This window comes from Delphinus delphis, chromosome 6, assembly GCF_949987515.2.
Source record: "Delphinus delphis chromosome 6, mDelDel1.2, whole genome shotgun sequence".
Classification (NCBI taxonomy): Eukaryota; Metazoa; Chordata; class Mammalia; order Artiodactyla; family Delphinidae; genus Delphinus; species Delphinus delphis.
Genome location: NC_082688.1, coordinates 82,595,034 through 82,612,322, shown reverse-complemented (window position 1 = coordinate 82,612,322; position 17,289 = coordinate 82,595,034). Strand labels below are relative to the sequence as shown.

Sequence of the window (17,289 nt, the reverse complement as noted above, 5' to 3'; positions counted from 1 at the left end):
GGCCTTTCCTAGTACCAACTGTATAGTGGGGGTGTTGAAAAGCAAAATCTAACTACAAAGGTGATTTTGTTGGAAAAACATCCCAAAGTATTTTCTATTTCAAATACACATTATTACTTTTTTTCTTTCTTGGATGATCTGAAAAATTCAAGTTGGTTAATCAGATTAAGCTTTGCAGCCATCCCAGGATTACATTTTTGGTTTATTAAACTACTTCAAGATGTATTTAAAAAATGTTATTCTGTAGTACGTGAAATGTCCTTCCAGGGAGGACAGTGGGAGCAGAGAAAAATTATGAAACATATAATACATTGTTCTCAACGTGGGACAATTTTTTAAAATTAATTTTACTCTTTTTGGAAACACTGTCACCAAAAGGAAAAGAATGACCTCACTATAGAACTACATGTATGAAGCAAGACCTACTATCATGTATTTATAATTTTTTTACTTTCACATTTTTAATAAATTTGAAGGGGGTAGGGAGGTTTTTCATTAATGGGTTGGTATATATACAGCCCATGGGTCTTTGGTCTAAAAGCCAACTCTTAGGGAATGGAATAGGACATAGAAATCATTTGATTAAAAAGTCTAGTGATTCGGTTGCTACGCAATGGTTGCAAAGTTTAAAACTGAGTTTGAGGGACCCTGCAATGAAAATAGCTCAGACACAGAGGAGTTAAGAGACAGTTTCTCAGGCCTTGGCTCAGTTATTCCTTACAAATAACGATTCTGCATGACTAGGGAATGATTTAATATGCAATCTTGGAAAGTTGAAAGGTTGATTTTCTGGTCACAATTTCTATTCCAAATTGGGCAAAATGAGCCATCGCTTCTACCAAGGTACCATCATTTCTAGTGATAGTCCCATGAATCAAGTTAATTCTTGTGCTGCCAGGAAAGTCGGAATTTTCATTAGTTCTAAAAGCTCTTAACCATAGGTTTCAGATAGGTAGCATTTTAAGTTAATACTTCTCTGGAAATGACCATCTTTTTTTTTTGCATTTTAGCATCCAAGTTGTATGTGCAATTTGCTCTAATTAGGTCTCAATTTTTCCTATTAGCTGTTATTGCTGGAGAATGAAATGGGCAGGTCATTGTGTCTTTTAATCAACGCTGTAGTGTGATCTTGCTTGCACCATGACCTGCTCTCAAACATGCTTGTATCTTTTCAAACATACTATCTGTAGCCTAGGGGCAGAGAAAACATAGGATTGTTGCATTTTAAAAGGTTCATATAACAATAGCTGCAAGAATGTCAGACATTTGAGTTACGTTTCTGCAATTACAACCATAAGTACAAGAATGAAGGTTTTTCTTCTTCTCTGGAGAATAAGGATCCTCCCTAACCTTAAACTAGATTGAGTCTTGAGCAGCCATAGACAATACATAAATGAATGGGCATGTTTGTGTTCCCACAAAATTTCATATATGGACACTGAAATTTGAATTTCATAGGGTTTATTTGTATCATGAAATAGTCAACCTTTCGATTTTTTTCAACCATTTTAAAAGCTAGAAACCATTCTTAGTTCTGGGGCTGCATAAAAACAGGCAACAGGCTGGGTTTAACTCTTGAGCTGAGTTGTAGTTTGCTGCAGTAAGTGGCAGAGTCAGGATTTGAACCCAGGCAGTATGGGTCCAGTGAGCTCTTAACATATATATTATATATTATATTATATGTAATACATATATGTTAACATATATATATATTCAATATGATGATAATGATAGTAAATCACGCTCTTTATAGAAAATCTAGCAAAGGATGAAAGAGAAAATAGCAACCACCCACAAAACCACACCCCAGAAATAACCACGAGTAATATTTGATGTTTTCTTTCCATTCTTTTGTCTACTATATGCAGTATTCAGTTTATAAATTTTAGTTTTTCACTTATAAACATTTTTCACATTTCCACACAGGCCACACAATTATAATAATTAATGGATACGTGAGAGTTCATTTTAAATGTACTAGGGGAAATTGCTATTTTGAAAAAAATCCTACAGCTAATAATTTCATAAAGCAAAGAATCTTTTGATTAAGTTGGTCACTTTTCATTTACCTGCCACATCTTTGCATTTCTAGGAGTTGGATTTTTTAAAAGCAACCTTGATTGCAGACAGCAGTAAAAAGGCTTTGGAATCCACCAGACCTGAATTTGACTTCTCACTGACCCTTTATTGGCCAAATGGCCCTGGGCAAACCGTCAGTTTTTGTTAATCTGAGGTGTTAACTGAGATGATGTTCAGGGACACCTCAGTTTTCCCTTGTTCCGAAGAGAAACCAAGACCACTATATATAATGTCCCAAGCAGGGACCGAGCACAGAATTCTGCTCACTTGGTAGCAGCCAGTACTTATGTTCCCTGCCACCAACCACTCCCAGTGCCCAGCACCAGCACAGGAAATAGATTCCTTCCCTCAACACTGTAGAGAAAATGTCCTTTTCTGTTTTGAGCAGCACAGGAGTCTTCTTCCTGGAGCGTAAATGGGCCCGCGGGAATGAGGATAAGAGGAAGGATTAATGAGGTGGGTGGACCTGATCTGGAAGTGCCCACCCCGCCCCTTGCCACTCCTGCCTCAACCCAACCAGGAGACTTTGGTCGAAGTTTCCAAACTGAAGCAGTGTCCAGGTTCCTACAATAGCAGGTGGCATCCTGACCTAAGCAGAGGCAGTGTTCTATTTCACAGGTACCGGGGATCTCCAGCCCAAACATCTGAAAAGAATTCGGAGCCCAGCCAAATCCATGAGCAGCAAAAACTCTTTGGAGCTGCAGAGGACGGCAGCACTCACAGCCGAGGGCTGCAGCAACACTGGCTTTCAGGTGAGCAGACCTTTCCTCTTGTTTCAGACCAAGGAAATGGAAGTAATGCTCTTTCCTTGCCTTTCTGGCAAGTTTCTTAACTACAGCAGAGGGCTTCTTGGAACGAAATAAGATTTTTAGTGGCACTCTTTAAGCCTATTATTCTTCCTTCTTGGGTTCTTCTCAGGTTGACAAACCTGAAAATCTCTTAACCGAAACTGTTTTGGTCCCTGCCACTTCAAGACAAGATTGTCCTCTCCTACTTGTGTTTAGGGCTCATATGGCACAGATATAGTTTTGTTTTGTTTTTTTATGTATTTATTTATTTATTTTTGGCTGTGTTGGGTCTTCATTGAGGTGCATGGGCTTCTCCTTACGTTGGCTTCTCTTGTTGCAGGGCACGGGCTCTAGAGCGCAGGCTCGGTAGTTGTGGCGCACGGGCTTAGTTGCTCCGCGGCGTGTGGGATCTTCCCGGACCAGGGCTCGAACCCGTGTCCCCTGCATTGGCAGGCGGATTCTTAACCACTGCGCCACCAGGGAAGTCCACAGATATAGTATTTACCTACAGACATTTTCCCAAAGAACTGGTGAGAGGGGAAGAATGGGGAAGAATCCAGATCCTGGATGTAGTTAGCACCTCAGGGTCCCTTTCTCTTAAACCAGGTCTCAGAGCCCCTGTCAGATGGTGGCCTGGGTACCTGCCCTGCTGCAGGGGGCAGGTACCCAAATCATCTCATGTCATCATCCAAAACTCACTGAGTGGTTAACACTGCTTGGCCCAGGGCTAGGTACCACAGAAGTCCTGTCACCATAAATCACCAGGCTTTTATCTGACTGGGTCTGGAATGGGGATTTTTCAGGGCTGTACCCAAGTATACTTCTTTTTTTTTTTTTTTTTTTAAAGCACTGAAGTAGCTTACTTCCCTGCCTCGAATTAGAATGAAATACATATTTTAAAAAATTTATTTATTTATCTATTTTTGCTGTGTTGGGTCTTCGTTTCTGTGCGAGGGCTTTCTCCAGCTGTGGCAAGCGGGGGCCACTCTTCATCGTGGTGCACGGGCCTCTCACTATCGCGGCCTCTCTTGCTGCAGAGCACAGGCTCCAGACGCGCAGGCTCAGTAATTGTGGCTCACGGGCCTAGTTGCTCCGCGGCATGTGGGATCTTCCCAGACCAGGGCTCGAACCCGTGTCCCCTGCATTGGTAGGCAGACTCTCAACCACTGCGCCACCAGGGAAGCCCCCGGGAAGCCCCCGGGAAGCCCCCAAGTATACTTCTTTTCCTAACCTGACACTCAACATGGGAAGCTCACATGAGCAGGTGTCAGCAATCCCTTGGGCTTCAGCTTCAATAAACAGGCAAAACAAATGTTTAGGCACTAACAAAGAAAGGAACAAGGAAGGTAAAAGGGCTTTGACTCAAGTTGACTCAAGTCCTGAGTCTTCTACTCACAAGTTATTGTAACTTCCTTGATCTTCGGTTTAGTTATCTGTGCATGTGTCACAGTCATGCTTATCTCATCGATTATAAGTGTAGGGGATGAAAGATCTTACCCTCTACCCTCTCTAATGTTCAGTTCCTGAGGTCTGTGAATTAAACTGACAAATGGCAGATAAACAGGAGCAAAGGCATATTAATAAAAATATTTATTAATATTTTTAATTTTTTGTACACATAAAAGTGACAGAAAAGAAGGCTTCACAGGAAAGAAGGGAACATCTCAAAGAAGCAGTAAGACTCAGAGGCTTATATACTATTTTAAAAAGGAGATAAGGGCTTCCCTGGTGGCGCAGTGGTTGAGAGTCCGCCTGCCGATACAGGGGACACAGGTTCGTGCCCCGGTCTGGGGAGATCCCACATGCTGCGGAGCGGCTGGGCCCGTGAGCCCATGGCTGCTGAGCCTGTGCATCCGGAGCCTGTGCTCCACAATGGGAGAGGCCACAACAGTGAGAGGCCCGTGTACCGCAAAAAAAAAAAAAAAAAAAAAAAGGAGTTAAATTGTGGAGAAGTGACTAGACAAAGGAAAGAGTGGTTGGGCTCTTAGGGCAAATAAATTGTGGGAAAGTGATGAGGAAATATATGGAGGTAACTACTGGAAGATAAGGTTTGACCATGAGGTATCTCCTCGCCATCTCTGTCTCCAGTGACTATGGTTGTTCTTTGTCTGTTATGGGAGAGGGCAACACTCGCACGAGGGAAAATTATGCCCTGTTTTTAAGTAGATAGAGGAAGAGAAGAGATATCTTCTAAGAATTATTTTGAACTGAAGGCAAATGAGAAAAGGCAGACACAGAACGAGCTCTCGGCTCTTCCTCTATCTGCTTAAATATGGCATATTTAAGCCAAAGTGGCATATTTGGAGTGGCATATCCTGACCGCCATCATAAGTGAGAAAAAAGCATAAAGCAGGGAGCCTTTTCTGATTCAAAAGAATGGAAGGGTTGGAGTGGGATAAAGGGTCAAAGTGAATATGGCAGCAAGAGAAAGGCATCTGCAGTGGAGAAGGGTGGCTGTTGCCAGCAGCTGGCTGCCCATGCTCAGTGAGCAAGACGCAGAGCCCCTGAAAGCCGCCCTGTTTTCTATCCCTCACACTCTTCTCCCGCAGCAGAGCATCTCCAGGCCTCAGGGTGCAGAGCAGTGCCTCTCAAACCCCGCAGAGTACCACACACCAGCACCAACAAGCGCTGACCAGGTTATTCGTCCAGTGCTTCTCCTTCAACGAGAATTTCCAGAGACACGTATTTACTCAGCAAGATTGTTAACTGCCCCCTGGATGTGGCCCCTGCTAGAGAGGGAGACGAGTTCAAGAAGGAATAATATGCTAATCTTGCATCACAGATGTTCGGAGAACATCAGTTAGAGCTTAAGGGTGGGCAGGGATTTCCCAGTTGAACAGGGAGGGGCGTCAGCAGAGCATCACAAATAAAGAGAACTGTCTGTACCCAGGCCTAGGGGCCTGAAACAGCCTGTGTGCTTGGGGTAGAGAAGATGCGGTTGGGGCTGGGGAGTAGGGAAAGGGGGCAGGCTGGCGTCAGATCACGTGGCCTAGGCATTTGAGAAGAAATCAATCAACATCTACACTCTCGGAAATTCCCTGGAGGTCCAGTGGTTAGGACTCCACACTTTCACTGCTGAGGGCCCAAGTTCAATCCCTGGTGGGGGAACTAAGATCCTGCAAGCCACGCAGAGCAGCCAAAAAAAAAAATCTACACTATCAAATCATTAAAGGACTCTACTAGCCCTGTTAAAGATGGACAAAAAATGGAAAGAGATTTGTGTGTGGTTGGGACACCAGTTAGGAGGTTAGTGTGATGATCAGAAGTAGGTTAGAGGCGGTGGAAACTGACGCAGGGGGAAAGTACTTGTGCTCCTAAGAGGCCACTGCGTGGAATTGGGCAGAAGTCAGGGTGAGGAGTCAGAGCTGCTCTGCCTGCGAATATTTCCACGTCCTCCTCTGTAATATATGCAAAAAATACATGTAATATATGTTTTTAAAAATGCTGTCTTAGTTCACTCAGGCTGCTGTAACAAAATATCTCGGACTGGGTGGCTTATAGACAGAAACATATTTTTCACAGTTCTGGAGGCTGGGAGGTCCAAGATCATGGCATCAGCAAATTCTATGTCCGGTGAGGGCCCCGTCCTCACATGGCCAAAAATGCAAGGGAGCTCTCTGGGCTTTTGTCTGTTTGTTTGGCCGCACTGCACAGCTTTGGATCTTAGTTCCCCGACCAGGAATTAAACCCGTGCCCTCAGCAGTGAAAGCATGGAGTCCTAACCACTGGGACTAACCACGGAGTCCTAACCACTTCCCTGGGACCACCAGGGAGGTCCTCTGGGGTCTTTTATATAAAGGCACTAAACCCATTCATGAAGGCCCTTCCCTCATGACCTAATCACCTCCCAAAGGCCCCACCTCCTAATACACCATGCGGGGCATGACATTTTCAAAACAGGAATTTGGCGGGGGGCATGGTGTGTGGACACAAACGTTCAGACCGTAGCAAGTGCCTAGCACAGTGTGAACATAGTAACAGTAGCTCTTGGTGCCAGGACAGGTTAAAGTCCACATTTCTAGCTTGAGATATCCACTTGGAAGCGATTCCCTTTACGTAGATAGGAAATCTAGGAATCGGGTTGGAGCAAGGAAAAGAATGACTTCATTTTGAGGCTGCTGGTTGAAATTATGACGCTGAACATCCAGATACAGATATAAATGGAGCAGGAAGCTCTAGGCACACCTGCACCTGGAGCCTGGAACGGGACATTGTACGTTTGGGGGCTGTTAGCACAGAGGTGGCCAGGGTGTGGACGAGACCACTGGGAGGGAAACCTGGGAAGTGCCAGTGTTTCAGGAGCAGCAAAGTCAGAGAAGTCAGAGGATGAAACAGAGAAGCCAGAGGGAGAGAGAGGACAGAACCAGAGGAGGGAAGGTCTGGGGAAGCAGAGGGGAAAGAGAACCACAAGGTGAACAGCAAAGACCCCTCCACGGTATGGAAGAGACACGTTCATCTGATTTGCTAATTAGGATATTACTGGTGACCGGGGCTGAGGGCCAGGACAGTCTGTGTTATAATTGGGAGTTAAGAGACTGGAGAAAACGAGGACAGAAAGGACATTCCCCTGGCAGAGAGGAGAGGAGAGAAGAGGGACAGGCTCGGGAGAGGCAAGATGGAAATTGTAGGCAGTGTTTTTCTTCTCATTGTAAATTATGACATGCAGAAAAACACATAAAACCAAATAGACAACATATTATAAAGTGCGACCCAGGTCAAGAAATAGGACATTGCCATCCCTCAGCTCGGACACCCCTGCCCTGCACATTCTGTTCAACTGCCCCCCTCCCTCAGGCATAACGAGGTTCCCAACTTTGTGGTAACTACTTCACCGTTTTGCCTTATGCCTTAACTTCTAATTATGAATCCTTAAACACTGCCTTTACCTGTTTTTGAACTTTGTATAAGTAGAAAACCTCAAGAAAAATTATTTGCTTCTTTTAGAACATTTATATGGAATTAGGGAAGATGAATCATTTTGTATCTGGCTTCTTTTGCTCAGTTTTATATTTCTAAGATTCAGCCATAGTACTGTGTGTAACCAGAGTTCATCCAATTTCCTTGATACACAGTATTCTCTGTCAATGCTACACAATTTATCTATTTTACTGTCAGTGGACTTTGCCTCATTAAGTTTGGAGCTTTGGGGAACTTCAAAATAACAAAGGCAGCTATGAATATTCTTGTACATGTCTCATGGTGAATAACACTTGTATTTTGGGGTTATACGTAGGAGTGGAATTACTAGGTCATTGGGAATACATACACACTTTCAACTTTGATAATAATTCCAGACTGGTTTCCTAAGTGGTTTTACCAGTTTATACTCCCACCCACAGAGTGTGAGTTCCTATTACTTCATAGCCTCAACAACATTTATCAGGTTTGTTAATTTCAGTGATTCTGGTAGGTGTATAGTCATATATTAGGGAGGTTTGATTTTAATTTTCCTGTGTTATTGGCCATTAGATTCCTACTTTATGAAATACTTGCTCAAGTCTCTTGTCTATTTTCTCTACTGGATTTTGTCTTTTCCCTATTGATTCGAAAGAGTTCTCTTTCAAAATGAAAGTCTTCTATCACTCTGAAGCTGTCTTTCGCTCTTTAACATTTTGATAAACAAAAGTTAATTATATTGCGGCCCCATTTATCAGGTGTTTGTTTTATATATCCTGTTTAAGAAATCACTTTCTATCCTGTAAGATCATGAAGATACCCTCTCACATTTTCTATAAATTTGTTCTTGCTTTCCACATTGAGGCCTCTAGTCCCTCTGAAACAGATTTTTATGTATAGTGTAAGATGAGAGTCAAGTTTTCTGTGTTTCTACATGGACATTCAATTATTTCACCATCACTTTAAAAAGAAAAATCTTTTCTTCACTTGACAAATACCACAAATTCCAAGAGTCTATCTTTGGGGTAAGTTTTTTTAGAATAGGGCAACTGAAAGATTTTTTTCAAACTCAAAGAAGGGGAAAGGATCCAGAGAAAAGGAAGAGATGAAATTGACAGCAGGAGAGGTGGGATAAAACTCAGAACTTCTAACGGTGAAAATCCAGGCAAGTTTTTTTTTTTTTTTTTTTGCGGTACACGGGCCTCTCTCTGTTGTGGCCTCTCCTGTTGCGGAGCACAGGCTCCGGACGCGCAGGCTCAGCGGCCATGGCTCACGGGCCCAGCCGCTGCGCGGCATGTGGGATCTTCCCGGACCGGGGCACGAACCCGTGTCCCCTGCATCGGCAGGCGGACTCTCAACCACTGCGCCACCAGGGAAGCCCCCAGGCAAGTTTTTGAACGAACCTCTTTCCTAAAGCATGTCCTTTAGAATCCCAGCACAAGTGTTCTCCTGCCCATGAGTAAACATTGATCTTGCCATGAGTGGCCGTTAGAGGCACAGGGCCCATCCTAGCTCTGACATCGGTTGGGTAGGACCCACTTATGAATGTCCTGAGACAGCCCTAGACTGGAATTGTGCCTCTACTCTACACAAACATGGAGGAAGGCCAGCTCACTCCATGATTCACCTGGTGAGCCAGTCAGGTTTGGAGAGATTGTTAAATGGAGCTCAAAATTTGGGAGGTCATATAAGTGCTGGAATGTTGGCATAGACTTTGAACTCAGATTCTTTGAATATATAAGTTCTGAGGTTGGAAGAGTGCTATTTCTTCAACAGATTGATCAGGGAGATCAGCATGAATCACACTCAGATAACTGAGTATGTTTTCACGTAGCTCAGGACAAGCTTGGCTAGAGCTATCTAGATGCTTTTTTTTCCCCACAAGTAAATTAAGACACAGAAAATACATGATAATAGGGTTGCCATATGACCCTGCAATCCCACTCCTAGGCGTATATCTGGACATAAGTATAATTCAAAAAGATACATGTACCTCTATGTTCATAGCAGCACTATTTACAATAGCAAGACAGGGAAGCAGTCTAAATGTCCATCAACAGATGAATGGTAAAAAATGATGTGGTACATATATACAATGGAATATTACTCAGCCATAAAAAAAGAAGGAAATAATGCCATTTGTAGCAACATAGATGGACCTAGAGATTATCATCCTAAGTGAAGTAAATCAGACAGAGAAAGACAAATATATGATATCACTTATATGTGGAATCTAAAACAAACGATACAAATGAACTTATTTACAAAACAGAAATAGACTCAGACGTAAAATACAAACTAATGAAGAAATGAAATTGAGTTATTTGTAGTGAGGTGGATGGACCTAGAGTCTGTCATACAGAGTGAAGTAAGTCAGAAAGAGAAAAACAAATACCGTATGCTAACACATATATATGGAATCCAAAAAAAAAAAAAAAGATTATGAAGAACCTAGGGGGAGGACAGGAATAAAAAGGCAGACATAGAGAATGGACTTGAGGACACGGGGAGGAGGAAGGGTAAGCTGGGACAAAGTGAGAGAGTGGCATGGACATATATACACGACCAAATGTAAAATAGATAGCTAAAAAAAAAAAAAATAGATGGATAGCTAGTGGGAAGCAGCCGCATAGCACAGGAAGATCAGCTTGGTGATTTGTATCCACCTAGAGGGGTGGGATAGGGAGGGTGGGAGGGAGGGAGATGCAAGAAGAAAGTGATAGGGAACATATGTATATGTACAGCTGATTCACTTTGTTATAAAGCAGAAACTAACAAACACACCATTGTAAAGCAATTATACGCCAATAAAGATGTTAAAAAAAAAAGAAACTTATGGTTACCAAAGGGGAAAAGGGCGGGGAGGGAGGGATAAATTAGGAGTTTGGGATTAACAGATACAGACTACTATATATAAAATAGATAAACGATAAGGACCTACTGTATAGCATGGGGAATTATATTCAATATATTTTAATTACGTATAACAAAATAATCTGAAAAAGAATATATGTATAGAACTGAATCACCTTGCTGTACACCTGAAACTAACAAAACATTGTAAATCAACTATACTTTAATAAAAAAACAAAAAATAATGTGGCAATTCTGGAAAACAGATACATCCCCGTTTCTCCAGGCTTTATTGTTGTTGCTGTTTGTTGCTGTTGTCATTATTGTTACTATTTGTTTCTTTAGTGAATTAACAGAAATAATTTTATGTAGTCTGCATTTATTGTCATGTGTGGCCACTAAAGTCTCTGCTCAGTTAGTTTAAGGATCTGATATAAATTCCCAAGTGGCTGGAACCAATAAATCTCCCAGGCTTTGCTGAGGGCTCTGTGTGCCTGCTGGGGAGATTGCCTTCAGTGCTCAGGCAAGCTGGCTACAGTTCTATGTTTACTTTACTCCCTGCTTCTGTGGAGTTTCAACATCAGCCAGAGATGAGAACTTTGATTTTTCTCAGGTCTTTCTCAAGCATGAACATGACTCCGGGCATGTCCCTGGGCTTCTAATTTCCCAGGAATATCAGAGCGTTTCAAAGTCCCTTATGGATATCTCATTCCCCAGCCTTTCCTTTAAATTTTTGTTTATCTTGTTTTCTCCAACTGTTATCACCACCTCAGGCAGCCGCCTACCTTAAACCATTGCCCCCAGGAAAATAGCACCGGGTGAACTCTAACTCAGATTAAATAAAGACATGCCTTGTGAGTGGGATTTTCTGAGGAACTGCAAGACAGGTCAAATAATGGCAGTTACCTTGGAATTGGACTTTGGGAGAGTGACAACCCCATTTTGCCTCATTATTTACCCATTAATATGCGATAAGGCTCTCTGCACCATGAAAAAGTGTCACAGTCCAAAAGGGGCCAAGAGAGGCATAACAGCTCCCCTTCTGGACCACCCAGTTGCCTTATTTTGCTGACCTGCTCCGCTTTGGAAATGTACCAATCATTTTACCCTGTCAGTCACATCACTTTATAAGTTTGCTAGCTTTTAAATAATTTTTTTAAAGTATTTATTTATTTGGTTGCATCAGGTCTTAGTTGTGGCAGGCGGGCTCCTTACTTGCGGCTCAAGGGCTCCTTAGTTGCAGCGCACCAGCTCCTTAGTTGCTGCTCGCAAGCTCCTTAGTAGTGGCATGCGAAATCTTAGTTGCGGCATGCATGCAGGATCTAATTCCCGGACCAGGGATCAAACCCGGGCCCCCTGCACTGGGAGCGCAGAGTCTTAACCACTGCACCACCAGGGAAGCCCCAAGAATGTTTATTTTTCTAATTCTCATTACTGCATTCTGAGTTTCTCATCCACTCAAGTCCTTCGGTTCGGGAACACTTACAAGGAGGAAGTTGGTTAGAGAGCACTGGTCTGACTTGCGCAGCCAGGGAGGTTTGAAACAAAGTAATTGCTTAATTACTTAATTGCTTAATTGAGGACTGGTCAGACCCAGGCAGATGAAGCACCTGGGGAGCAAAGGTTTAGACACAGGTTATGTTGGAGTCAGCAAGGCAGGGCATAAAGTCAAGAGAAGATATTTCTAGGAGCCAGCAAATGTGAGGCTTTCTGTTTACCCACACAGCCGCTTCCTTGTTCCCCTGCAGAGCATGAGGTCTTGAGGTCAGGGAAGAGGGAAGAAAGAAGTGGGAAAGGAAGAATTTAGAAAAGCACACGTGGGAGTAAGAAGTAGTCTGCTGTGCTCCAAGTACTGACCATAGCGTATGTGGTTCTGACCTTGGCTGCAGATGGCAAGGGGCCTCTTGTTAAGGAGGGAGTGGGAGAGGGAGGAAAGGGGTGAGCTCCTGAAAAAAGCCAGACAGTTGGTGGGTGGGTGGGAAAGTGAGGGTGACAGCAGGACACAGACACTGAGACTGAAAGCTACATACTAAGTCAGTACGAGGAGGGCAAAAAACCCCTTGGGTTGAGGCTTCAGAGCCAGGCTGCCAGGTCCGCCATTTAGGCAAGTGACCTAACTTCTATGCCTATTTCTTCATCCCAAAATAGGTACTAATACCCTGCATCATAAGACTTTTGGGAGATTAATGTAAAGCACTAGTACCTAGCAAGTGCTCAAGTATCAGCAACTATTATTTAAACCATTTACGTGGGGAGGCTGTTTTGGTGCAGGCCAAACCAAATTTTCAACTCCAGGTGTGAAGTCTGTCTCTTCTCATAGCAAATACTGGAATCCACTGATAGAAAAACTGTGAGAGATGCCAACATGCAGATCTGAATTGTTACCATGTCAACTGAACGTAAAACCTCATGTCCCTGAGGTCTCCAGCACACTGGAGAGCTCGGCCCTCAACATCTGTCTCTCTTCAAAGCACTGTAGAAAGTTATTTACAGATATTCTGGTTCATTTTGATTCATGTTCTATTTAATCAAGTGAATTTCTTTTAAAGTTTTTATACACTGTTAAGTTTATTTGATGTGTTTCTAGCACTTAATTAGTACTCCCTGGAAAGAAGTGCTTGATGGCCAAGGTGACTTTAGAAATCACCAAAAAGCAAATTTTTTCCAACTGTGAGCAAATTCAAATGCCTATGACATAACAATGTGCAGCTGACTGGTATAAAATACTCCACTTCTAAGTAAGGATAATACTTAGCAATAAATGACCGTAACGCCCCACAATAACATAAGAATCAGGTAGGCACTACTGACTCAGGCTTTATCCTGCAGGTGATTCAGGCTTTGGCATAAAACACACCTTTCTTCCCCACTCGCGCACCTCGTGGCTTGAGGGATCTTAGTTCCCGGACCAGGGATCGAACCTGGGCCCCCTGTAGTGGAAGCTCAGAGTCCTGGACCACCAGGGGATCCCCTAAAACACTCCTTTACATAAAAAGGGCTGGAGAGTGGCTGAAGCAGGAACCAAAAGTAGACTTGGAGTCGATTTCACTGAACTTGCTGGAAGGTCCCAAGTTGTAATACCCACTGTATAAACCAATGGTTGAGGGCTTCCCTGGTGGTGCAGTGGTTGAGAGTCCACCTGCCGATGCAGGGGACACGAGTTCGTGCCCCAGTCCGGGAATGATCCCACATGCCGCGGAGCGGCTGTGCCCGTGAGCCATGGCCGCTGAGCCTGCGCGTCCGGAGCCTGTTGCTCTGCAACAGCAGAGGCCACAACAGTGAGAGGCCCACGTACAGCAAAAAAAAAAAAAAAAAAAAAAAAACCAATGGTTGCAAACGCAAAGCAGGATTTTGAATAGCTTAGGGGCTATTCAAGATAATACAAGATGAAGTTACAAGATGAAGGTGTCATTAATGATATCTGATGTCTCTTGACACCACCTGTATCTCTCCTTCCCTATTTCCCTTTTCTTCCTTCTTATTCTGTAGTACTCCAATAATAGACTTTAATAAAAGCTGAAGCCATGTTTTCTGCTCTTAATTTTAGAAATAAAATTAAGAAATAAATTTAAATATTAGAAATAAGTCTTTCAGTGACTCATCTGACTAAATTGCTTCACAGACAAGTGTTATTACATCCTTCATAGCTTTTGTATATTATAAATATTAGACAGCGTAAATTTCTTAATCTTTTGATCTTTGGCTGACAGGAGGCCTACAGAAAGAAGACCACCACCAGCCTTGTGGCCTATGGTGAAAGCATTTTTATAAACAAAACACAATCTACAGTCACCTCACCATCTGAATTTTTTTTTTCCTTTTTTTTTTCTTTTTTTTTTTTTCTTTTTTTTGCGGCATGCGGGCCTCTCACTGTCGGGGCCCCTCCTGCTGCGGAGCACAGGCTCCGGACACGCAGGCTCAGCGGCCATGGCTCACGGGCCCAGCCGCTCCGCGGCATGTGGGATCTTCCCGGACCGGGGCACGAACCTGTGTCCCCTGCATCAGCAGGCGGACTCTCAACCACTGCGCCACCAGGGAAGCCCTCACCATCTGAATTTTGATCCCTTCAGACAGACTGGAGATTTGCCTACTAAAACAAATCAGAGAAGGAAATGAGAGTAAGAAGAATCTTAATTTCGACTGAGAAATTCAAAGGGATTTTATCCTTGTTTATTAATTTTTTTCTCAACTGTAGGAAGATGTTTTCCTTATAAGAGCACCTCCGGTTCCCCTGTGACTAAATGGGTTGCATCTTTGGAATGTCAGACACAGCCAAGTTTATTTCAGTTAATCCGTAGAAGTAGTACCTTGAACTTTTTAATAGTCCTTATACCAACTATAATTAATGATCAATTAAATAATTTATGATTGACAGCTTTTCCTCTAAACTCCCTGAGAACAGGGACTGTAATGCAATGCCTTGTAACTAATACAGTGTCTATGCCATAGTAGGTGCACGGTAAGTTTTATTAAAGGAATGAATGAGAATGCTTGGGATGGAGCCCCAAGGAACTATATGTAACATTAAGGGTTGAGTGAAAAGGCTTATACGGTACAGGAAAAGGAGAAGGAGAAGTACAGATGGTAGGAAAGAACTAGCAAAATGTGATCACAGAAGTCAGGGACAAGAATATTTTAAGGAGTAAATGGTCCACTATATATGATGAAAACTGGACTTAGGGAAATGGAAACCATTGATTACTTTAGCAAGGGTGATTTCCATAGTGTGGTAAGAATGAAAGCCATTTTGGCATGGGTTCAAGAGTGAATATGAGGCAAAAAATGGAACCAGTGTCTTGTCTGATCAGGCTGATATAACAAAATACTACAGACTCAGTAGCTTAAAGACAACAGAAATTTATTTCCGGAGACTGGAAGTCTACGATCAAGGTGTTAGCATGGTCAGTGTTCTAGTGTGAGCCCTCTTGCTGGTTTAGAGCCAGCACCTTTGAAATTACCATGTCCTCACATGGTAGAATAGGCTCGGTATCTCTGTGGGCTAACTTTTATAAGGGCACTAATTATTCCCATTCATGAGTGTTCCACCCTCAAGACTTAAGCAACTCTCAAAGGCTCTACTTCCTAATACCATCATTTTGGGGGGTTAGAATTTCAACATAATGATTTTTTTTTTTTTTCTTTTTGTGGTACGCGGGCCTCTCACTGTTGTGTCCTCTCCGGTTGCGGAGCGCAGGCTCCAGACGCGCAGGCTCAGCGGCCATGGCTCACAGGCCCAGCCTTTCCGTGGCATGTGGGATCTTCCCGGACCGGGGCACGAACCCGTGTCCCCTGCATCAGCAGGCAGACTTTCAACCGCTGCGCCACCAGGGAAGCCCCAACATAATGAATTTTGAGGGGACACAAACATTCAGACAGTAGCAACCAGTAAGTGCAGATAGAAAACTGGTGGGGTTTTTTTGGTTTTTTAAATTTTATTTATTTATTGTTTCTGGCTGTGTTGGGTCTTTGTTGCTGCGTGCGGGCTTTTCTTTGGTTGCGGTGAGTGGGTGCTACTCTTCGTTGCGGTTCGCCGGCTTCTCATTGCGGTGGCTTCTCTTGTTGCAGAACACGGGCTTTAGATGCGCAGGCTTCAGTAGTTGTGGCATGTGGGCTCAGTGGTTGTGGCTCGCGGGCTCTAGAGCACAGGCTCTGTAGTTGTGGCACACGGGCTTAGCTGTTCCGCGGCATGCGGGATCTTCCCGGACCAGGGATCGAACCCGTATCCCCTGCACTGGCAGGCGGATTCTCAACCACTGCGCCACCAGGGAAGCCCAGAAAACTGGTATTTAATGGGAGAAGAATTCTTGGCTTCACATATTAAAAAATTGATAAAGATGCAACTATTAGAAAATCAAGGGAAAAGAGGGTTGAGTAAGGCAGTGCATGGGAAAGCACAGAGCACTGTGTAAGAAGTCCAGATGTTGTCATATTCTTGCTGTTAGGATTAGCTTCTCCATGCGTGTCTTGAGACCTCTCCCTCTCAAATGTATAGTAGAAGTTCTTGTGGGAGGGTCTTCAAGTATTCAAAGAACAGCCTAAGTCAAAGAAAAGCAAAAGAAACAATAACAGGAAATTGGAACCAGGCTGAAATAATCACACATTATCAAGTACAAATATGAAAAACTAAGATAAGAGTGAAAGACAACCCAGCAGGAGAAGGGGCAGTGATGTCTCGGAGTGTACAATCTACATTTATACGACTTTTAGCTAGTTCCAGGATCTGGAAACCACATGTGAAAAAAGGAAAACATATACATATGTGTTTTTGGAGAAATTTAATTCCACTATTGGTGATGAGTTGGTTAGTGTGGTGACAGGTCGACCATCCCATTATAAAGTTACATTTCTCTCTTTCTAATTAGTAAGTGATCTGAGCAGTGATTCTTCAGGCTGTGTGAATAGCCAGTTCCCCAGCACATTTCACCACATGGTTTTTGCATCCATTGATGACCCTTTCCTGGATCAATTATTACTTCGGGAGTTGCAAAATGGTAACTTTCATTTCTTCAGTATTCCTTACCCCACATTGTTTTGAAAAGAATGAACTTCTCTTTTTTTGTCTTTCTCTCTTTTTTGAGTATCGTTGTAGACTAACGTTCCCTTTTATTCAATGTTTTATAATCAATTACCAACATTATTTGTTTCTTCCAACACTTTTTATGAAATTTTTCAA

At 43.1% G+C, this 17,289-nt stretch overlaps 2 protein-coding genes across 2 annotated transcripts in view; one reads left to right on the top strand and one right to left on the bottom strand.

The window, feature by feature from the left end:
* The first annotated feature begins 2,753 nt into the window (after positions 1-2,753).
* The window catches only part of SLC28A3 (solute carrier family 28 member 3), a 57,568-nt gene continuing 43,032 nt past the window's right edge, over positions 2,754-17,289 (top strand). The window contains exon 1 of the mRNA XM_060014963.1: positions 2,754-2,831. Coding sequence (XP_059870946.1) covers positions 2,754-2,831 — 78 coding nt within the window. The remainder of the gene's footprint in view (positions 2,832-17,289) is intronic.
* The window catches only part of RMI1 (RecQ mediated genome instability 1), a 288,866-nt gene continuing 287,685 nt past the window's right edge, over positions 16,109-17,289 (bottom strand). Inside the window, exon 6 of the transcript XR_009519915.1 lies at positions 16,109-16,651. The gene's annotated coding sequence lies outside the window, so the exon portion shown is untranslated. The remainder of the gene's footprint in view (positions 16,652-17,289) is intronic.